General features: G+C 36.8%; 3 protein-coding genes across 5 annotated transcripts; 2 read left to right on the forward strand and 1 right to left on the reverse strand.

Moving 5' to 3' along the window:
* The first annotated feature begins 2,981 nt into the window (after positions 1 to 2,981).
* On the forward strand, positions 2,982 to 6,881 carry LOC113705559 (probable LRR receptor-like serine/threonine-protein kinase At1g12460). The gene is made up of 2 exons (XM_027227453.2): positions 2,982 to 5,132; positions 5,223 to 6,881. Exons 1-2 carry the CDS (start codon positions 3,967 to 3,969, stop codon positions 6,703 to 6,705), a joined length of 2,649 nt encoding a protein of 882 aa, XP_027083254.2. The 5' UTR covers positions 2,982 to 3,966; the 3' UTR covers positions 6,706 to 6,881.
* Positions 6,882 to 7,224: 343 nt separating this feature from the next.
* LOC113705451 (1-aminocyclopropane-1-carboxylate synthase 6-like) lies at positions 7,225 to 12,275 on the reverse strand. 2 transcript variants are annotated; one of them, XM_072063435.1, is made up of 4 exons: positions 11,490 to 12,275; positions 10,710 to 10,839; positions 8,865 to 9,021; positions 7,225 to 8,777 (listed from the first exon to the last, which is right to left on the reverse strand). In XM_072063435.1, the coding sequence occupies exons 1-4, from the start codon at positions 11,958 to 11,960 to the stop codon at positions 7,922 to 7,924; spliced, it is 1,614 nt and encodes a 537-aa protein (XP_071919536.1). In that variant the 5' UTR covers positions 11,961 to 12,275; the 3' UTR covers positions 7,225 to 7,921. The 2 variants fall into 2 exon arrangements, with proteins under 2 accessions (XP_071919536.1, XP_071919537.1); XM_072063436.1 differs by having other exon boundaries at positions 11,486 to 11,609.
* Positions 12,276 to 15,682: 3,407 nt separating this feature from the next.
* On the forward strand, positions 15,683 to 22,946 carry LOC113705640 (protein TPX2-like). 2 transcript variants are annotated; one of them, XM_072064094.1, is made up of 18 exons: positions 15,683 to 16,001; positions 16,682 to 16,828; positions 17,406 to 17,501; positions 17,764 to 17,917; positions 18,301 to 18,409; positions 19,383 to 19,433; positions 19,888 to 19,985; positions 20,070 to 20,145; positions 20,223 to 20,285; positions 20,466 to 20,552; positions 20,845 to 20,897; positions 21,375 to 21,450; positions 21,523 to 21,588; positions 21,678 to 21,740; positions 21,834 to 21,899; positions 21,991 to 22,035; positions 22,174 to 22,274; positions 22,348 to 22,946. In XM_072064094.1, the coding sequence occupies exons 1-18, from the start codon at positions 15,830 to 15,832 to the stop codon at positions 22,364 to 22,366; spliced, it is 1,542 nt and encodes a 513-aa protein (XP_071920195.1). In that variant the 5' UTR covers positions 15,683 to 15,829; the 3' UTR covers positions 22,367 to 22,946. The 2 variants fall into 2 exon arrangements, with proteins under 2 accessions (XP_071920195.1, XP_071920194.1); XM_072064093.1 differs by having other exon boundaries at positions 22,456 to 22,946.

The raw sequence follows: 22,946 nt of genomic DNA on the forward strand, positions 1-22,946 counted from the left end.
CGTTAATAAAAGCAGTATGGTCTATGAAAGATGGAACCAGGTTTCAACACTGTTTCATCCGATCTTTAAAGTTGATTGTTTATTCCCAGTAAGTCACAGGGATAAATCATAAAGTATAAAGATGACTGGTGGTTCCCATCCCATGCAACCAACGGCAAATTTTTATTTAACCAACCAAAAAAGAGAAGCTTCTGCAGTTGTCACATTCATGTTTTCAATTTCACAGTGAATTAAAGTGAGTAGGAACTGATCTTTTAATTAGCAACATCCATCCATATTGCCTTTACCAAAATTCCCATTATCTGTCTATCGCATTTATCGGTATTGGCATCTGGTGGTTTCTTTCCCGTTCATCATTGGACCAAATGAAAGTTATACATGCTTGTCAGCAGCCAAATCAGATTAATTCCAGAAGGCCCACATGCAGATCTAATCTGTTCTTGGCTTTAGGAATAAATTCTCCAGACAAGTATTTTCATGTTCATAAACCGCTTTAATTAATCTTGGTCTCAGCAAAAGTTTCAAAACTTCTTTTTACATGTGAAAAAAAGGAACTTGAAGAAGCATCTTCACAAGTTGAGGAATGGAGTAGGAGCAACCTTGTCCTCGAGCTGAAGGCGGAATGAAAATGTGCATATGAGACAAAACCCACAAACATAATAATACAAACAAGAACGGGACCTTATTAACTGGCCAGAAACTTTTATGCACAAAGGAGTAATACATGGTCAACAGCATTTTTGTAAATTAATGAGGGAATCCAACTGTACCCTGCAGGTGAATGATTGTTCTTTGATGGTGTAGTACTACTGTTATGCTCGTGCGTTTGTTTGAAGAGGTCCTATTGCAGCACTCGATTGATTCTCTAGCTTCTTTCCGGAGCCACGATACATTTTTACTGCTGTGGTAAAATACATTACGTTATTGTTTTCTCCTGCCAAACTTGAAACCATTTTTATGAAACCAAGCATTCATCTTTGCAAACAATGGAAGAAACGTCACGAATTAAGCACCATAAAAAGAGAGTTGAGGATAATAACCTTATGAATAAGGGATCATATTTGGTTGAAAAATATTTGTTTTGTTAGCTCAGTATACGTTGAAAAAAAGAAGAAGAAGAAGAAGAAGTTGCATTGTTATTTCAATTTTTTTTTTAATCTTTTCAATCATTTTTTTTTTGTTTTCCGTCACAAAAAGTGCTACAATATATTCTAAAAAATTTGTTTAACATAATCCTCTGTCCTAACACAAATTCCACTTGCTCTTCTCCTTGTAAGCTCTAAAGTATATTATAAGGCAAAAAGGAAAGGGAAAAGAGTTAGGACCGCATAAAACATCTTGGCGTGCACTGATCTGTCATCTAACTATGTAAGCAAAAAAAAAAAAACCCCCTTAAAAATGTCAAAGAAAATCATCAGAAAGGAACTTGATAAGGGGAGAATTCCCAAGGCTGCGACAGCCAACGAGTATGCTTCTGTGGTTACCGTCTGGTGGGGTTCATTTCTTACATCAATTGCTATCTACCGTTTGGCTGGTCTCTTAAAAGCTTTTGATTCACTTAGAATATCCCAGGTATATATAAAACCCTATTCATATATCCAGAAGGATCCCCAAAATAAGAAAAAAAAAAAAGAGACTAATCTGTATGTGATTGTTGCTAATCTATTTTGATCTAAGAAACCCCCACCCACAACAAGGTCCAAGGATTATTTTCCTAGGAAATGTTTACGTACATAGACTCGTGTGGCTGCAAGGAAATCTAGGCAATTATGCTTGCTTAAATTCCATTTTCTGTATACTAAAATCAAGAAACAGGAATAAATGCACATAATTAACACAAAGAAATATCAGATCGTGCATCTACTGCATGGTAAGTTCATACAGAAGACATAAATTGTCAAACCCAGAAAAGCCAAGAAAATCTTTTTGCTACACGTTTTAAATGTTGAAAATTTGAGAGTTGAAAAAAGAGAAAAGTAGAAAAAACAGGCTAGATGTTCCCAAAAGATTTTTAGCTCGCCACCATGATCCAATTGTTTGTGCACAAAAGTCTTCTACCGGATTTAATGCATATGCTATCTATCCATTTCATAAGAATTCTCAAATGTTTGATAAATGGCAGTGCAAGTATTTCATGCTTTGTACTATATGACAAACTAATCTCGACCTACCTTACCTTGCATGAGCCATGAGGAGAGTTGGAACAAAATTCAATTTGGACAGTAGTCAGAAAAATGATGCCTGTGGCATTTTAGGCCTTGTTTGGATTTTTTTTTTTTTTTTTACAAAAAATTACGTCATTTTCCATGATCACATTTCTCTATTACCTTTTTCCCTCACATACATCAAATCGTTACAATAATTTTTCCATGAAAAATCATGAAAAATGCAATTCAAACACAACCTTAGTATATCACTCACCTTGACGCTTAACCTTTAGCCGTTGCGAATTAAAATTGCATGGTCTTGATTACTTTTTGATTCTTCTTTGTCCCAAGTAGTCAAACGCGCAAATGAACAAAGGGATTGAAACAGAAAGGACTATAACGGGTTGAAAACAGATTATATTTATGCAATTCGTAGAATCCAGATGGGGTTCAAAGCTTGAATGATAAATAAATAAAAGTACTTAAACATGACAAGGAAATGAGAACTAATCATGGATGTCATCAATATTGGTACTCAGCAGCCAACAAATCACATGCTTAGACTGCATAGCTAGTTTAGTACTAAATCAGCTTTTGTTAGCCTATACTTATCAATGCTGTTTTTGTCTAATGTAGGAAACAAAATTAGGTGGACCCTTTTTGTTTACGTTTATGGAACAAGCAATAATAATAATATTCTAAGCGAAAATGGTGTATGCTTGAATTAGCAAGAAAATGTCAAATTGCTGGATACTTAAATTAGAGTGGCCAAAACCAAAACTTGAAGAAACAAAAATGACCGAGGAAAAATGCTCATTTAAGACTGCAGCCCCTATCAACTTCAAATTTGTGTACACACTATACATTGTAGGACTCAGGCAGGGGCGGTGGCGAAGGACCGATGGTGTTGGTGCCCCGGTGGTTGATCAGAATAAATGCTTCTTTGCTGTGTTGAAACAGACCCTACATCAAGCCTGATAGGTCATAGTTATGGTCAATAGCATGAAGACTCGTAATCAGACAGAACGGTTCCTTCTTTTGTTTCTTTACCCCAGCATCCTCATTAGTAATTACTGGTCATAACCACCAACACATCCCACAAGAAGACCATAACTTTCTCTCTGTGTTGTGTGTGAAAGAGAGAGACTCATGGAGAGTGAGGTGTGAGAGTGGAAGAAGAACGGGGCAAAAAGTCCACGTGGTGGCAACTCTTTGATTTATAGTGACCTTTTTTTAGTTTTTTCTTGATACAAGATTTGAGCAGTTAATATTAAATTTTGCAAACTGAACTGTACCTGCTCTTTTCTTTCCAGCCAATTTCCATTTCATTGCTGGCGTTTCTCTAGCATGCCATTGCCAGCGAGCCAGCGAGCCAGCCAGCCCAGCAACAAAAACAACTATTTTTCCCCACCTTTATTCTCTGATTCTCTCTGTTTATCCCCAGTTCTTGGACGCCTCAATTTTCTTGAAATTCTAGACAACCATAGAATTTAGGGCTCGCAACTCACAAACTACCCTAACCTCCCACTTCATTGTGAGAGAAGATTCCAAAAAAAAAAAAAAAGAGAAAGAAAGAAAGAAAAGGGTTGGACTGTTTCAGGCCAAAATGTACTTGGGTTCTTGATTTTCTGCTGCAAGGTTAAGCATTAAAAACTAACAAAGATGCTTCTTTTCAGTCAAGATTGTGATCTCGTTCTTTTTCTTATACTTGAGGACCACTTGCATTGATGGGCATCAGTGTGTATGCAGCACAGAAGCAGAGATCAAGCTGTTTTAGAATTGGATCCAGCAATTATAATGCTGGGGTTATGCTGGGAGCATGAAAAGATTAGGTACATGTTTTCATTGCCTTGCTCTTTTTAGCTCCTTATGTTTGCTAGAGCTTGTGACTGTTGCCTCAGTGACTGAAAAAGAAATCTTGCTTGAATTCAAGAGTAGCATTTCTAGTGACCCGTTTAATAGTTTGAGCTCTTGGGATCCAAGTGGAAGCCCTTGTCAAGATTACAAAGGTGTGTTTTGTAATCCTGCTGGAAATGTGGTGAAGATTGTGCTGTGGAATACTAGTCTTGGTGGTAATCTGTCTCCAGCATTAGCAGGATTAAAATCTTTGAGAATTCTTACTTTCTTTGGGAATAAATTTACTGGCAACATACCTTCTGAATATGGTCAAATTGATACACTTTGGAAGATTAATCTTAGCTCTAATGCTTTATCCGGCTCTATCCCAGAATTTCTTGGGGATTTATCCAATATAAGATTTCTTGATCTGTCGAAAAATGGGTACAGTGGAGATATTCCTTCGGCTCTGTTCAAGAATTGTTACAGAACCAGGTTCGTTTCTTTTTCGCATAATAATCTTTCAGGAGCAATACCAGTATCAATTGGGAACTGCTTAAGTCTGGAGGGGTTAGATTTTTCTTATAACAGTCTGAGTGGTGGATTGCCTTCAGAAATTTGTACTATTCCAGGATTAGCGTACTTATCTTTGAGGGGCAATGTGCTATCAGGAAGTGTTCAAGAGCAGGTTTCTGCATGTGGAAGCTTGGAGGTTTTGGACATCGGTAGCAATTTGTTTACTGGTTTGGCCCCTTTTGGAGCTCTTGCACTTGCAAACATCACAAACTTCAACATTTCCAGTAATGAATTTCAAGGGGAACTCCCTGAGATTGAATCTTGCAGTGAGAGATTCGAGTTTCTTGATGTTTCAGGAAATAACTTGGATGGAAAAATTCCATTAAGCATTACAAAATGCAGTGCTCTTAAGTACTTGGATTTGGGGTTCAACAGACTCACTGGAAGCATACCAGTTGAGATTGCCAATTTGAAGAGACTTTTGGTAATTAGGTTAGCTAATAATTCAATTGATGGGACCATTCCAAAAGAATTTGGGAGTATTGAATGGCTCCAAGCTCTGGATCTGCATAATCTGGGCATCAGTGGTGAGATACCAGATGAGATAACCAACTGCAGATTTCTTCGTGAGCTGTGAGTCCAATTTTTCTATCCAATTCTCTGTCTAAATTATCCATATTGCTTTCACTCTGTGTTTGAATGGACTTTGTAATGTTGCTGCAGGGATGTTTCTGGAAACTCGTTACGGGGCAGCATACCGCAAAACCTCTACAACATGTCATACCTTGTAATTCTTGACCTACGTAGCAACCAGCTTAATGGGAGCATACCATCCACACTTGGAAATTTGTCTAACTTACATTCTTTAGATTTGTCACAAAATATTTTATCAGGACAAATCCCTTCTAGTCTGGGAAATTTGAAAAATTTGACTCACTTCAATGTCTCTTATAATAACCTTTCTGGGGCTATTCCTTTGGTACAAAGCATCCAAGGATTTGGATCTTCAGCCTTTTCAAATAATCCAGGCCTCTGTGGTGCTCCATTGGAGACATCATGTGCACCCAATGGCACCAAAACTGAAACAGGAAAGCCAAAGTTGAGCCCTTCAGCCATTGTTGCTATTGTTGCAGCTGCTGTGATCCTCACAGGTGTCTGTGTGATAACAGTGATGAACATCAAGACTCGCAGGGGGAGACGAGAAGATGAAGCAGTGGTTGTAGTAGAAAGCACTCCACTGGCATCAACAGATTCAAATGTCATAATCGGAAAGTTGGTTCTGTTCAGCAAGGCTTTGCCCTCAAAGTATGAAGATTGGGAGGCTGGTACTAAAGCATTGCTGGATAAGGAGTGTCTAATTGGTGGGGGTTCCATTGGAACAGTGTACAAAACTACTTTTGAGGGTGAGATCTCTATTGCTGTGAAGAAGCTTGAGACCTTGGGAAGAATCAGAAACCAAGATGAGTTTGAGCAAGAAATTGGAAGATTGGGAAATCTTCGACACCCAAATCTTGTTGCTTTCCAAGGTTACTATTGGTCCTCCAGTATGCAGTTAATTTTATCTGAATTTGTTCCAAATGGAAATCTGTATGATAATTTACATGGGCTTAGTTATCCTGGAACCAGCACCGGTGCTGGTAATCCTGAATTAAACTGGTCAAGGAGGTTTCAGATAGCCTTGGGTACTGCCAGAGCCCTAGCCTACCTTCATCATGACTGCAGACCTCCTGTTCTTCATCTCAATGTCAAGTCCACTAACATTCTCCTTGACGACAACTATGAAGCTAAATTGTCCGACTATGGTTTGGGGAAGTTACTTCCTCTGCTGGACAATTTTGGGCTAACCAATTTTCACAATGCAGTTGGTTATGTTGCACCTGAGTTAGCTCAAAGTCTCAGACTAAGTGATAAATGTGATGTTTACAGTTTTGGCGTAATTATGTTAGAATTAGTTACTGGAAAGAAACCTGTGGAAAGCCCGGCAGCAACTGAGGTGGTGATTTTGTGTGAATATGTTAGGGATTTGATAGAAAGGGGTACTGCTTCAGACTGTTTCGATAGAAGTTTGCGTGGTTTTGCAGAAAACGAGCTGATTCAGGTTATGAGATTGGGATTAATTTGTACTTCTGAAGTGCCTACCAGGAGGCCAAGCATGGCTGAGGTAGTTCAGTTTCTTGAGTCCATCAGAAATGGTTTAGGCTTATAGCAAGTCAACAGAAAGAACTGTTGGACAACCATGGCAATTCAGAGTACATGTGGGGTGATTAGGAGTTTAACTTTTTCAGTATAAAGATACAAAAGATTCTTTTGTATTCATTTTGTGATTCATCATCATCAATTGTTCCCTGTAATTCTGCAATAAATTCATTCGTTTTTTTATCATCTCTCGATGCAATCAGAGAAGAGTTTGTAGTAACTCATTCTCTTCCATCTGCTTTTAACTCAGCATTTCTATACTGGTACATAAACTGCTTTCCTAGACTCCTAATATCAATACTAACATCTTCTTAAGCCGAGGGTTACCAGCTTTACTGGGATATATGTTTTTATCTCATTGCCCTGTAGATTTAGTTCCAAGAATACGTAGGCAAGGAAGATGCTATTTGCTGCAAAATGCTCCGTTTCTGCATCAAGCTTGCAGATGTCAATTTATAGTGAAGATATGAAAGCGCTTGGTTGTTTTTATCATATTTGGTCATCCCGTGGACACCAGAATTTCCACAACTTTGAGTGAGAAGGAGATAGTAATTAATCACTTTAACTCAATTGTTGCACAAAATTGATTGCAGAGGAAAGAGAATGACATAACCAATTCTCTGTCCTAGACAAATGTAAGAGTTCTTCTAAACTTATTATTACTACCAGAAAAAGGTCGTGACTTGCTTTTTGCATCAGCATTAAATGACCTATTTACAATTTCAGATATTTAAGGCAAATAAACTCTTCGAATTTTGCAATAGCAGAATGAAGAAACCTACTAAGACACATCAAGGCCTTGTAGACACTCAGCTCATGAGTACATGATACTGTTCAGGCGTGCCAGAAATGTTTTGACTCCGAGTTCCTGCCAGAACTGTTCCTGTCAGCTCATGAGTATCTCCATCTCTGAAATCAACGGACGACACTTCATCTTTAGCTCATGAGTATCTCCATCTCTGAAATCAACGGACGACACTTCATCTTTAAACCAGCCAGAACTGCAGACAAAACCAGATCATGAAATGCAGCACGGGTCTCCAATTCTAAGTTCCTCCACCAATTGTTCCCAAACAATCTGATATCTTCAAATCATCCCTCAATGGTTCCCCTCATCTGGTCTGGTTCTGACCTAGCCTGAAACTCACAGAATTCTACAAGAGGACATCCTCCAAAGAAATTGTAGGGTTTTGATTCTTTAGCTGAATGAGCAAAGCAATATCAACTCAACTACGAGATTTACAGATTTCAGAAACTTTCCTAATACGATCCATGACTACAGGAATATCTTTTTCGCTCAGGGTGGTGAAGCATAATCTGAACCAACCAGGTTCAATACAGTGACAGGAAGATCCGGGAGTAACATTAACCTTACCCACACTCAAAAGCTTATCCCAAAGCTCAAGTTCTCCTTTTTCATTATAAGATCTGATTAGCCCACTCATGTCCATCCAACAGTAGAAACCTCCATTACTCTTCATGCACTCAATTCCCAACTGCTTTAGTCCGGTAACAAATGCATTGTACATCCTTTCAAGTCTTTCCCGATTATTCTTCATAAACAAGTGGATGAATTTTGTGTCTGCCAGCATTGAGATAAGCAAACGCTGACTTGGAGCCGAAATGGATGAAAATCTTGCCAACTTTTTAGCAGCAGCCAAAACATTCTCATTGAAAGTATAAATCACTCCAACCCTAAAGCCTGGAAGAGAGAGATCCTTCGAAAGACCATACACTATATGGACTCTTGTCCGATCAAAATCTTCAGAATCAATTATCTCTGCCAAACTGACAAAATCTTCACTTCCATGAGTGGATCCTGCCAATATTTCATTGGAAATGAGGTGAATATTCTTCTCTGTTGCAAAGTCCAAAAGACTATAAAGTGTCTCTCGATTGAACAAATTGCCCACAGGATTTGAAGGGTTTGAAATTATGATCCCACGAACTTTAAGCCCCCGTTTCCTTGCTTGGTTAAAGGTTCGATCAAGAGCAGTAGTACTCAGACAGAAATTGTCAGCACTGCGGCAAGGTATGGGTATAATTTCGACACCTGTTCGCCATTTTACATCCCTGTCAAGACTGGACCATAACTTGTGACATCAGTGCCTGGACAAAAGAAGCTGATGACCAGAGATAAATATTTTGTGAACAGTCAATTAATCTTACTCAGGATAATATGGTGATGGAACAAGAAATGCATTTCCAGGATCAGCTAAGCAGAAACTGAGAATTTCAATTGCAGGGGTTGCACCAGCTGTCAAAACAATTTGTGAAGGGTTGAAGGATACTGATTTGTCCATTACTTGAGACATGAATCCAGCTACTGCCTACAAGACTAGTGAAATCAGCATATACAGCAACAAGATAAAAAGCAAGTCCAAGCACCGTACACATGATTGCAAGTCAGCTAATTGAAGAGACAAATTGGATATCCTAATAGCTGGAAGCTATAAGAGCTACGCCTAGAGCCAAAAGTAAGCTATAAGAGCTACACCTAGAGCCAAAAAGTCAAACTTTATCCGAGTCCATGTTAATAGTAACCTGTGGACTTATTGCCCGAATAATTACGTTTAAGACTCCAAAAGTGGCAGGGGGAGAGAAAGTGCTACTACAAGAAGCAGAAACATATTCAAAACTATCATCTTTTAACTAAAGTGAGTTAGCAACTAGTGTTCATTAAGCACATCTGTCAATATCATAATTATGCAGACACAGTACTTTGGTTAGGACACTCAGTAATGTCAAAGCCATTATTTACAAGTGACAAGTCACATACAACAAATTGTAGTGACCAAACTTGTAATTCATTGTTTGAAAACCACAAATTTGATTACCAAAAAAATGAAACAGTAATCATTTTCAAGATTTTTGAACAAACAAGTTTTCTTTAATTGAAAGAAATGCAAATTCAGTTCATATTCGGCAAAAGCTGCTAAGATAACTTGAGATCTCTCAGCCACACACACTAGGCTAAGAAAAAGTTCTACAATGCAGAAAACAACTCAACAAATATGATTTCCATCATATTACTAAGAAGATAAAGCCATAAATAATTATAGACCGGATAAGAAAGAGTTTAATATTAACTGCTCCAAAGAACTGTCAACAGAAAAGCCCAGAATCACCAGAAATGAAAGCATCCACTTATCAAGATTATCTGTTCAATAAATCAAGGAAATTGTAGATTGAGACTTTAGGCAGGCAAAAGCAAGCCCTGAGTCTTGAATACGTTCGGAATTTTTTTAATCTAGTTTTTCATTTTCTTGCCTGTACTCTACTACCAATGGAACGCATTGCAAATTCCAGTAGTTCAAAGAAGCAGTACAACATACATGACTAATTTGTGCTGTGACATCTGCCAAAGATTGTCTTCATGACACGACTCTGTGCATTGACATAATGATTTACACTCATGCAGGACATATTTGCTTCATTTCGAATGTCTTTCCTTTGTTTTTCTGTCTTTTGTTTAGATAGAATCAGGATATCAACCAGCTTCACACTCAATTTTGTATCACAGGTGGAGATTCTTCACCAAGGTTCTACTCGTTCTAAAGCACTTGCCAAAAGATACTCATATGAACTAAATACACATCTTCCGAAAAAAAAAAAGAATTAAATACACATCATCAAAGCAGCCATTCAATCGAATTACTTGCCGCATGGGAAGTTTCTACTTCAATTTTAACAGAGTCAATAGCACTTCAGAATGGATATTGCTTCAGAAAAATTAACACATTAGAAGCAGGAAATGCAATAAACTTCAGAAATTCTTATGCAACTCAACAAGTATTAACCGTAAAACAGATAGAAGGCATTCATTCGAATTACTTGCTGCATGGGAAGTTTCTCCTTCAATTTTAATAGAGTCAATAGCACTTCAGAACAGAAATCGCTTCAGAAAAATTTGCACAGTAGAAGCAGGAAATGCAATAAACTTCAGAGGTTTTCATGCAACTCAACAAGTATTAATTGCACAACAGATAGAAGTGAGACACAATGTCAAAGTACTTGCCACTTTCAACTCCATCAATCCATCAAATGGCTGATAAGTTGCTATTCCACTAATACTCATGTCCTGTCCCAATATTGATTCCTTGGCATTCTCTGCTAGCCATTCTTGAACCAAATCTAGTGACAACTGTTACAATAAACAAACAAAAAAAAAAAATCTTAAAGTAATTACACCCCATCCTTAAACTTAAAATCAGCATATAAACAAAAGCGAACACTTAAGTGCAACCTACAAAAATGTACCTAAACTCATATAGGATACAATTCGATTCCAAACTTTCAATTTTGCCAGGGAACCAAAACGTTTGTTCTAATTCAAACATTTCTGACTACATAATAACCACACACAAATAAAAGAATTATACTATTCATTTAAGCGTCAAAATAGCCAAATTCACCATGCAATGCTAAATGAAAAGAGACAATAATTATAAAAATAGAGTTAAAACCAGAAACAGCTTTACAAGGCCAAACACACTGATCCAGCCTTTTAACTAAAAAACTAAGAACATAGAGACACAGCCTTCAATAACTTAACAATGACTATCCAATCAAACTACCTACATTGCAATTAGTAAAAAGCCCAGTAGTTAACATCTCTCATTCTCTATCAGTCTATCTCAGATTCTCAGAGTTTGCATACCCTTTCTCGCTTCTTCCTTCCCAACCTAATCAGATGATTAATTAACAATGCCCAGGTAACAAAGAGACTAAGTTTCAATGACAAAAAATAAATAAACAAATAAATTAATTAATTAATTAAAGGGAAATACCCACTCTATTTTCAGCTAAGCCAAGTTGAATAACACCATCGGGATTACTTGACCGGTCATAAGGGTCCTCTGAGACTCTCTTCAACCCAACATAGTAGGGCCCGTCAGCTTGCTTGGCAATAGAGTCGGCCCGTGAAGCCAACAGTGGTGCTGGCCCGCTTGACCCTCCTCCTCTGGGAGATAACAAAGAACGAGACTGAACCCTTTGCAAAGGAGAACTTTCCTGCAAATGGGTTCCCGACGGTGACCTCGCGGGAGGCGGCGGCGGAGAGTTCTCGCCGGAGCCACCTTTAGACCTGTTGCGCTTTAAATAGAGCTGGAAAAAATAAAAAAGAGCGCAAGGGATTACAGAGCCTAGAATTAGGCCACCTCGGCCTTGAACTACACCTTGTAAGGGCACAATCACCCTCATCGCCGTCGTGGCTCCGCCGCCAGTGCTGGTGCTGGAAGGAGTGGATTCTTGGTCTTTTTTCATTGCTGAAACATTTTCCAGACGCGGGCCCTCAGGAAACAATGAATCATGAACTTGGGGTCGTGAAAAATGTCAGCATGGGGGGGTGGCTGAAGTGAAGGTAGCGGACGACGGATACTACGAAGGAAATGAGCGAAGGAGAAGTTAGAAAAAGAAGAGAGAGTGGCTGAGGAAGGAGGTTTCTCGCTATGATTTAATTTTTGTTAGTATCGCTCCAATTTTTGTTAGTAGAAATATATGAGTGGTTTTAGCAACTTTTGAGGATAAGTCTAATAGAGTGGAGTGGGGAGTTGGAGTCTTCGATGATATTGCGCGGTTTTTGTTTCGGTTTCTACTTTCGACTTTCGAGGGGGAGGGGATGAAATGAATCTTGTCGTTGGGATCTTTTCGGAGGGCAGGTGAATTGACTAAAATGGCACTCCAGTCAAGTAAAGTTGGGTGTAGTAGTACACAATTTTTCAACTTTCCTGGGGGTGTGTTCGACACAAAACCAAACTCTGGAAATTAAAATCTGAAACTTGAAATTTGTATTTATTAAATTACTAAATTTTTAAATTTGAGTGTATATCACATTATCAAGTTAACTTATCACTTAGCTTTTGAGTTAGTTTTACCTAAAAAATTCAGCGTTGTTTAATTAATTCAGATATTTAATTTTTTTTATTATCAAATGTATTTAAACATATTAAGATTTAAACGCATTAAATTTAAACATTGAAATAAGGCCTTAATTAATCATCGTGGCTGTAAATTTTAAAGCTTTCTTTTTTCTTTTTTTTTTTTTATAAATAAGAGCATCAAATTCTAAATTTTTTCAAACTGAAATGTCTAAGAAAATTCTTAAAAAACCAAGCAGAATTTCAAAGCGTCTTATTTGTCAACGAAAGATAGCCCTTCTGTGCTAAATTGCATGAAATCATATAGATGTCCTAAAATTGATAACTATTCAAACTCTTTTTTTTTTTTTTTTTTTGCACTTAATGAGTTTTGAAAACCGTCAAGATAGCAATTCCATTAAATAAAATTCTGTACGGATTATTCTAAATATTTAAGAAAAATGTTTCAAAACTCAAAAATTCATAGAAGTTTATTTGTATAAATAAGTAGTTCACAAAATAGCGTAGAAGATAGCAGAAATATTTTTTTGTAACCATTATTTAATTTGCAATCCAATAATTCACTGTACGAGTGTATTTAGGTTCGGACGCGGGGCTGGAGCGGTTGTCAGAACAACCGCTCCGGAAGGTGTAACACAATTTGTACATGATGTAACATCATCTGTACAAGGTGTACCAATAGAACAACAGCGAGTAACATTAGAACAACATTTTTATGGATTTCACACGGTGAGAAAATCGAGTTACAAAACGTGATCTGAACCGCACAAATTTTTGAGGTCTCGTCCAGGCCGTGAACTGCCTGGGACGGTTGTCTCCAGGCCCCTCGTCCGGAAGTTGTGCTACATGCAGTCACCCAGCCAACGTTGTTGGTGATTGTACAGCAAAGATTCAAAGCTATGGATTGAAGCAAGTAGGTTTACTTGTAAAATCTGAAGAATTATATTTAATAGAATAGTTCTCTCCCTCCTTTGTTTCTGTTTTTGTTCCTCTTTCTTTTTTTCTTTTTTTTTTCTTTTGAAAAAAATTATTTATTCAAATGTCATATTCCTTGTGCAGCAGTAAAGAGGCTCGTTGTGTTCATATTTGGGGGTAGACCCTTTTACCTCATAGTGTTCAGTGCATGGATTTTTCCCATGGGCCCCTTGTCCAGATGTTGTCCAATTGTAAGGTTTACTGGCCTTTTTTCCATTGGGCTTGGTTTACATTTTAAGCCCTCTTCTTCCTCGTACCCTTTTGTATGCATGAGAGATACTAAAAAAAATCATCAATCAATCAACTAAAATAAAATCCTGCATTCTAGTGTTGAGGTTCTAGTACTACTTGATTCAAATTTTACATGGGAAATATCCAACAATAGGTTTAGCACTCGAACGCAAAACAACAACAACAAAATTTAACAAACAAATGCATGTACCTTCAAAAAAGTTAAAATTCATAGACATCTCTGGATGGTGCTTAAAAAATTCTGCAATCTGAATTTGTCATAAGTGGATTTCTTAGCCATCACGGGCTGGGCTTTAGCCCTCCAACAAACCCCAAAAACAAAAATATTAGGAAGATTGATGTATGGATTCCTTTTTTCTTGTCTTCTTGTGATGCAAATTGTGTAGCTTGATCATCATGAATAAATTGAAACGTAAACTCTAGAGGAAAAAGCACAAGTTACGTTTGGCAAAAATGCATATGTACAATTGGAAACAAATCCATCCTATGAGATAGGGTTCCAAATGAGCCGAATCTCAATATAATTTTATGAAACTCGAATTCGACTTTGTGCTCGACGAGGTCAAAATCTCAAGTTCGATTCCAATTCAAGTCGAGGTCGAGTTTAAAGAACAAAAAAAATTATTTTTTTAAAAATAAATAAAATAATAAATTTTTTAACAAATAATAAAATATTAGAAATGTATATGTAATTTTACTATTAAAATAAAAAATTATATATATAATCGAATTTGAATCGACTTGCGAGTCAACGAATTTAATATTTTTCAACAAAAAATTCGATTTAGTCAGTTTGAATTCGACTCGAATTCGGATTTAAGCTACTCGCGATCGGCATGTGAGCGGTTGAATTCGTTTGCAACTGAGATAGATAGTGCATTTATTTGTAAACTCCAAAAAAAAGTTGTAAATGGCTGGCGTCCTCGTAAATGATAAACGATGGGTGTTGAAAATTCCGAGCTCATTTTCGGGGTAAAGTTTCGGTCAAAGTCTGGGATCAGAGAGGACAATCTTTCAATCGAGGATGGGCAGGTACGGGTAGTAGTATTGTGCAGGATATTCCACTATTTATGACGCCAATTTATTACTTTTTTCAGCTGAAAAAAAAAGTACATTTCCATTTTGTGATGTTTCCCATCTTTTGAATTTTATGGGGGCGGGACCCACTACTTGAATTGACCAGACAAGGAAATCAACCGTTAGGGTGGCAATCTCGCGAATGGATGACAAGACAAGGGGTAAAGCTGGACTGGCGCCGAAATTTCCTTCGATTCGGACAGTTTTTTGAGCCGCCCGAAACAGAGCTCAAACTCCGATAGCCAGTTTGCCCCTCTCCTCAAAGACAAACATATTATCCTCTTTCCATCAAATGACGCTTCCGTCCCCAATTCCCCATGTTTTCAAATTTCAAATTAATTCTCTTCAATAATCTCAACTAAAACATGCTATTTAAACCAACCCTTTATCAGCGAACTACAGGCCAAAATTCAAAAAATAAAAAAAAAGAGAGATAGAGAGAAGAAACTAATAATTGATTTGAAAAAAAATTAAAAATAATGGTCAATCATAAACTTTTATTTGATACAGGCCAATTTGGCTAATCAATTACTAACAATAGAAGGAATATTCTTTTGTTTACACACATAATGACTTGGATTAAACGATTTTTGCATACTAATGACTTACAGCTTGCCTTTCACAAAAATAGAAAAAGATCAATGCTTATCCATCATAGAATCCAAAGAGAAACCTTTGAGTAATTAAGAAAATATCGCCAACGTAATTCAGGGGCAAATTCGTCAGAACGAACACTAAAATGCTAACGTTATCTGCCCGGCCCTTTCCCCCTTGCCCGTCCTATTCAAAAATTCGATCCTTCTTTCTCCCTCTGCCTTTTCTGCCCTCTGCTGCTTTTCTCTATCTATACACACAAAAAATCTGTACCTATACATTTCCCTTTTTTCACCGGCGCCGGTGGACTGGGATCATTAGCCGGACGAGACGAGTTAGCAACTCATTTCAAACAAAATGGACGAAGAAATGGAGGAGAGTGAAATCTACACCTTCACGGCGGTCGAAATCGACCTTGATTACGAGTTCGACGCCGTTCGCTACTTCGACTTTAGCCGAGAGGAGTCGTTAGCTGAGGCTCATGAAGCCGAGCTCTGGTTTGAAACCGCCACTACTTATCCGCCTTCTCGTAAGTCCTTGCATCTTTTTTTTTTTTTTTTTAAATCCCCATTTTTTTGGTGGAAATTTTATTTTTTGTTAGGATTTAGTTAGTAATTCTTTATCTGAACAGAATAAAAAAGATCAGATTTTACAATCTTAGTGGGAACGCTGGGGCCATGGGAGGGTTTTAGGAAACTTTTTGGTGGTTTATTATGCTATTTCATTAACTTGAGTGATTAGTTATTTTGTCACATTTCTTTGCCAATTTCTTGTTTTTTTATTTTTTTTATTTTTTGTGATGCCTGTTTTCGGTTTCGAAATTCCAATCCGGAGCCTGATATTTAGCAATCATCGTTTGCATTGTAGTTAATTCAGTTATTTTAAGCTCTCTCTTTTCCGGATTGATAAAGAATTTCTGGCATTTAATTCGATTTTATTTGTACACATTGGAATGATGCAATGGCAGTGATGAGAGTTGGCATACTGTCCGTGGTAGGGTGACTTTATCATTTTAAATTTAACATTTTTTTTGGGTAAGAAACAAGCAATAACGTGAATTTGGGGTACGTAATTTCGTTGTTGTTGTAGTACAATAATATACTGTTGCAATGTACAAGATGTTGAATTGCAAATTTACTTTGATTTCACGCTTGTTGAGAATTTTCATATTGAAACTTGAAACTTTACATCTCTTGCATTCTTTTTCAGCTTTTGTGGCAAGGTTGTTTAATGTGAATGATGGCTTGCTGGAAAATGTAAATACATCCCCAAAACCTAAGCACGTGGAGGAAGCAAATATGTTGGAGAGTGATTCCGATATCGAGGTGGATGAAGAGACTTCAGCTGTGGATAAAGGTATAATCTATCTCCTTAATTTTTACTTCTTTCATTTTACGTAGCTTATCTTTTAGCGGCAACATCCATGAGGACTGGCCGAGCATGTGCCCAACTATGCTCTGAAAAGTTCATTAGTTGTTTGTTGAACTCAATGAGTATATATAATACCACCAAATCTGACTGATAAAGGTTAACTGCATGAGCATGCAATGCTCCAAGATTTGCTATTTATGGAACTGTGAAGTGGGCGAAATACAAGAGGTACTAGTGTGTGAGACCGTCAATACTAGGTTTTGAGGATGGTTGCATGAAAAATTGCTCAGACTGTTAATAACCATCCATTTTAAACCCTATTATCTTATTAAAAATAAGTTTTGTCTCTAAGAATAAATTTAGAAGACTTTCATGAAGCATATTTGCTCTTAACTTAATGCTTCCTGCTGTTGATGGTTGAACAATTACTTATTTGAAAGGCATCCCAAAAACTTATGGGTTAAATGCAGTTCACGAGGGAGCTTCTTAAGAAAGTTCTCTTCAGGCTGATAATCATCCTAAGGTGCATGGGTTTTCCATTATTATGATTCTTATTTAACAGATGGTGGACAAAAGGAGTTCAACAGTAGAGGGACTTCAGCAAGTTTGCGGAATAGCAACCAACAAAGGTTTCAGAACCACCAACAATTGGCTTCAGGTCTTATAGCTGCCTTCTTTTTGGTATTTGTGCTTCAGATTAACTTTTAGGATCTAAAATTCATACTGATCATAAAGGTAATTTGAATTTGACTTAATTTTCTAAATAAATGAAGTTTTTGGGTTTCAAACTCTAAATATAGCTGATAAATATATCCTTCTATGGAATAACATTTTCGAGTAGCAAAAATGTTTAGATCTTAGTCCTCTTCTAATGCTTTCTTAGGTTGAAAATTATGCTTAGAAAACTGTATTCTGTGCAGGGTTAACATTCTATAATCACATGAAGAAAGATAGTTTAAAAGCTAAAACTAAGTCCAGTACAAAGCCATATCTATCAAGGACTTCAACCCTAATGAAACCAACAGCAAGTCAATTGGCCAAGCAGAATGAACCTCGTCAAATGTATTCTTCCAGGTATGTATGTATATGAAGAGATTATACTCCTTATTTCCTTGTTTTCCTAAACTATCATTGTATTGTAGTTAATGCATTTTACACAATGTTCTCTTCTCTTTGATAATGATTAGTATAGACAATGTAGAGTTTCTGGAACTGCTAAGTCACCTGGCTTTCTTGGGCTATTGATATCTTTGTTATACCATCTAGATGTGGGTTCAATTTCAGTATGCTTGAACTGATACTGAGTAATATACACTATTGTTGTCTCAATTTGCTAGAGAAGGAATGTTTACCAATCATATAACTCTTTGACCAGTGTGTGAGTGCACTGCCATTTGAGCAAACTATTAAAGGTTTCAAGTCCTTATCTTCTGACTAATTTCTTTCCTGAATCCTAGGTTTCAGAGGCAGTTGGTTGATAAAAATGAGAAAAGCACAAATAATTCTTTTGGTGTTGAAATTCAGGCTGCCAAGAGACAAAAACTTGAGGGAGGTCACTTGAGCAAGGTACTTTTTTGCTGTTTTGTGTTGGTTTTCTTGGTTGCTTTAATCCACATTCAACTCTTGTATGTATCAAATGCTATTTACTGTTTAATTGTGATGGACTATTAGTCACATTTCTTTAGTTTTTCTTAGAATGTTGTTAAGCATATCAGGTAGTCCTTTTGTTGGGTATATGAGCATAAGAAAAGGCCAAGTGAAGAAGAAATAAGACAGAGATATGAGACCATAGCATTTCCATGGTTATTTTTATTTGATGTTTTGATATGCTTATCCTTAGATGTTATTGGCAGCAAAATTTTTTTTTTCTGTTTACATTTAGTCTGTCTACAGCATACACGTGTTGAGCCTATGGTTGCATGGATCATCTGCTTTTTGAACGCTGTAAATGAGCTAAAAATGTAAGGATGACAAATTTCCCATCCAGTAAAACAATCTTGGTATGTTGGAGAGGAGTCTTGCTATTGATTGTTGCAGCCAATGGTCAAGTCTCCACCATGCTTTTGTCTTTTAGATGACTTTGTCATCTTCATGAATCACTAATATCAAAGATCTGACATTTTTTTTTGGAAAGGGACTAATATAATTCTACAATTTCCTTTGTGCTTTACCATATTCATTTCTTTGTTAAGAAAGATATCATCTTATTTCTGTTTTTACAATATACTACTATGATGTTGTCAACTATGTTAATGCTCATGGGCCACTGCTGTTACTTGATGTAATGATGGCAATGCGACTATATTCAATCATCATTCATTATGGCCATAAGGTGTCTGCTCAAAATTGCAGGATACAATGTTCTTTTAGTGCATCACTGAATGATCAAATCCTTATGGTTATCATGATATATCATACATTTCTTAAGAACCTTATAAGTTCACCTCATTGATGTTGTTGTTTTTTATGTGTTTCAAGTTTTTATTTTGCACAAGGATATTAATTTAAAGTGTCTGCCTATTCTGGTTCTCTGGAACAGGTTATTGACACAAAGCATCAAGTGAACTTTGTCCACAAGGAGCCTAAAAGGGTAAGTCACTTCCACTGGAAGTATGAAGTCAGCCAATTTATGTACTTGCTTATAATATGGTATTATTGATAATTTTGACCCTTAACTCCTGCACATAAGAGAATTTGGCTATGACAAGGTTATCTGAGTGTGCTATCTTAAAGTAATAAGGCCCAGCTGGTTGGCATCTGCAAGTCTTGGTTGGTTTTTTATTTGATTGGAGAAGGCAGTTAGGGAGGGATTGGAGGACTCTTAAAATGGCTTGCATTTGTTTTAACCACTATGTCTATGTGTATCAGACGTGACAAACTGTTTTTATAGATTATCTGGAATTGTATAAAAGTTGTACATTTTGTAGCCATTTGGTGCTTTGATAGCCCAGTGATTAAGAAAACAGTATATATAGGACTTCTCATTGCATCTTTTTCTAAATGAATTTTTGGTACATGTAATGTGCTTTTGGAATGTTCCAAAGGATGGGATTGTTGTTGGCAATACCATGCAGACCAAGTTGAGGATTACTATTCCTCGAGAACCTGATCTTGAAACAACTTACAGGGCTCACAGAACGAGGTATGCTATACACATTGCTGAGCTCTAAGCAGAGATATCTTTTTCTGAAAACATCAACTGATGCTTCTAATACTTGAAATTCAGACCTAAAACTGTTGAAGAACCTCAAAGTTTGACATCAACTGTTCATAGGTTCAAAGCTCTCCCATTGAATAGAAAGGTTACTCAAAACTGTCTTATCAAAATCTTTTACTAACTGCCTCTGGTTGTACATTGCTAAAAGTAAACTATTTGCAGATACTTGAGGCTCCTTCTTTGTTGGCTCCGAAAAGAAGCACCCCTAGAGTGCCAGAGTTTCGTGTAGGTTCTTTAACCATTGCTTTTCTTATTTGTATGTTACGAATGAATTCGGCTCTGTACAAAAACTATTTCTTTTCCACAACTAAAAAGTCTTAAATTCACAGTGTGCAACATAAGGGATATCCGCATGAAAACCTCTTGAATATATTTTTGAAAGTTTTCTGTCACTAAAATGTGTAGGAATTTCACTTGAAGACTTCAGAGAGAGCTATGCAGCACACTGCAATTGCTTCAGTGTCTGCTGCATCTTTCAGTAATTCCAACAAGGTTAGCTATTAGACATATTGGATGTGATAAGATTAGGTTCTTATAGTGCATGGTATTCTATCTTTGTCTGCTGTACCTGTTGTTCTCGACTTAAAATAAAATGAACAAAAGTAAATTGTGATGTTACTCTTTGTAAATTTTTTCCTGCTTTGTGGCATTCTACAATTGTTAATGGCGAGGCTGACCCTTATTGTTTACGGGGCTTACATTTATCGTGTGAAAGAAACGTCCCCTTTACTAATATCTGAAATAATAATGCCTTGTTTTCTGATTAATGCAAAACTTATTTCAGGAGGTGGAGCGCAGGAATTCAACCTCACAACAATGTAGAGATGAATCCAGAAGGTAAATTTAGGGGAAGCTTTAGTGCTTTTTTGTAGTTTACTTTCCAAAATTTCTCTACCACCTTGTGACGTTCACAAATTCTGTCTAGTGTTACTTTTGGTTTCATAGCTGTCCTGGCCTGTGTTTAAATTTTAGATTGTCTGAGAATTTGCATCCACATAAAGGTACCTTTTTAATGGACGGCAGGCCTTAAGCATTCTTTTTCTTTTGGGCTGTGAATGTTACTTTCACTACTTTTGACATTAGTGCAACCCTGGCACTTCATTTTCTAATCTGTCTTGATGTGTTCTTGTTAGAATCCATATCGACATTTTCAGCACCACATGGTGCTTGTTTTGTTCTTTTAATCTTTGGGCTGAAAGCTTAATTACACAAGTAGTTGCAGTGAATTTGTTTGTTTTTGACTTGTGATTATTGTCATACTTACTTCAGTTGAATTTTTGGTGCGTTACTCAGTATTTCTCTTCTCTCTATCAGATGTAATGTTGTAGATACATCAAAAGAGAGGTCCGAGTTATCTCACAATTTCAAAGCTCTCCCTCTTAATAGGAAGGTCAGATGTAAAACATCTCTTGTAGAACTTATCAAATTGTTTTCTAGGAGTTATTGATGGTTTCTAGTACAGATACTTTCAAGTAAAGGAGACATTGGAGTTTTTAGAAATAGCAAGAGAGAGATCACAGTTCCAATGGTAGAGAGCATTCCATATTTTAATTTGTGGTTTGTTTTGCAGTTTGGCAATTCTATTTCCTTCTTATGTTTGTTCGTTCTATCTTACAGGAATTTAATTTCCATACAGAAAAGAGGGTTCAGCATAATCCACCAATTGAACTTTTTAACAAGGTAAGTCCCAATATATCTACACCAAGATATGCAGCAGAACTTCTGTTATTCTTCCACATTGACGGACTTCAACATTTCTTTTTTCTATGCCAGCTCTCACTTGCGTCTGAACCCAAATCAAAGATAAAGCAGCCACATCCTGCCAACCTACCTGCAAAGGTAAGACATTTTATTTTAGAATTGATTTTGTTTGTCTGTGGTGAATTCAACTGCTTATGTTTTCTGAATGAGAAATCTTTTTTCCTATAAGGGTTCAAAAGAAAACAGATGGGATTCTTTTTGGGAAGAACAACAGGTATGCAAGGCTGTTACATGATTTTAATTTCATTTCTATTCCAATAGGACTCGTAATGAATGTTTGAGAGTTGTTCTCTGTTTATTGCATAGAAAGCTGACAATCATAAATTTTGAATTATTATTATTATTATTTAAGGTAAAACATGACATGAAAGAAAAACTACCCTTGAATGGAGGAAAGCAGTACGGCAACAACTTGAAGAAAGCTGATGATGGTTTAGTCTCTGGCATCAATAGGTTAGTGGCTTTAGGCTTCTGAGTTTCCAAAGGTTATCTGTTGAACTACATATTCTAAATTGAGTTGCTTTAGGAGTTTGGGAGTTCGCTGAGAATAAAGGCCAGAGGTCTTAGCTGCATCATTGATGGGCAGCTATTCATCTAAGCTTTCATTCTGATCGAAGTTGGCAAAACCATACAGGATATATTGCAAGTACATTCATTGTCAAAAAATTGAAGATCGTTAGGCACATACATCCACAGTGAAAATATCAAAGCTTGTTCAGCACAGAGGCCAACTTTGAGGAACCTTGTTTTGGTTCTGCAAATCATTTTTTTGCAAGTCATGCCTGAAGGCAATGATACTACAAGTTAATCATCTCAATATGCTGAATGTTGTTGGACAGTGTACAGCAACCTCATTCCATCTTCTTCAGGTTATACACCATTGAAAGTTTACTGTATCAGAGCTTATAGCTAGACAGAGAAACAGCTCAAGATATTATATTAAATTATTAATATCTGAGCTGCTGCTTGTAATCGACCTTAAGCTAGATGGTTAGTTGATAAAGTGGTAGTTTTTCTATTTGAGAAGAATAATTAGTTGGTCTAACTGTTTCCACTAGTAAAATGCTGGAACTTGGCTTCCATTGAATGCACCGGTTCTTCATCCCTTCCCAAAATTTCAGCATA

The sequence above is a fragment of the Coffea arabica genome, chromosome 8c (assembly GCF_036785885.1).
Source record: "Coffea arabica cultivar ET-39 chromosome 8c, Coffea Arabica ET-39 HiFi, whole genome shotgun sequence".
Lineage (NCBI taxonomy): Eukaryota > Viridiplantae > Streptophyta > Magnoliopsida > Gentianales > Rubiaceae > Coffea > Coffea arabica.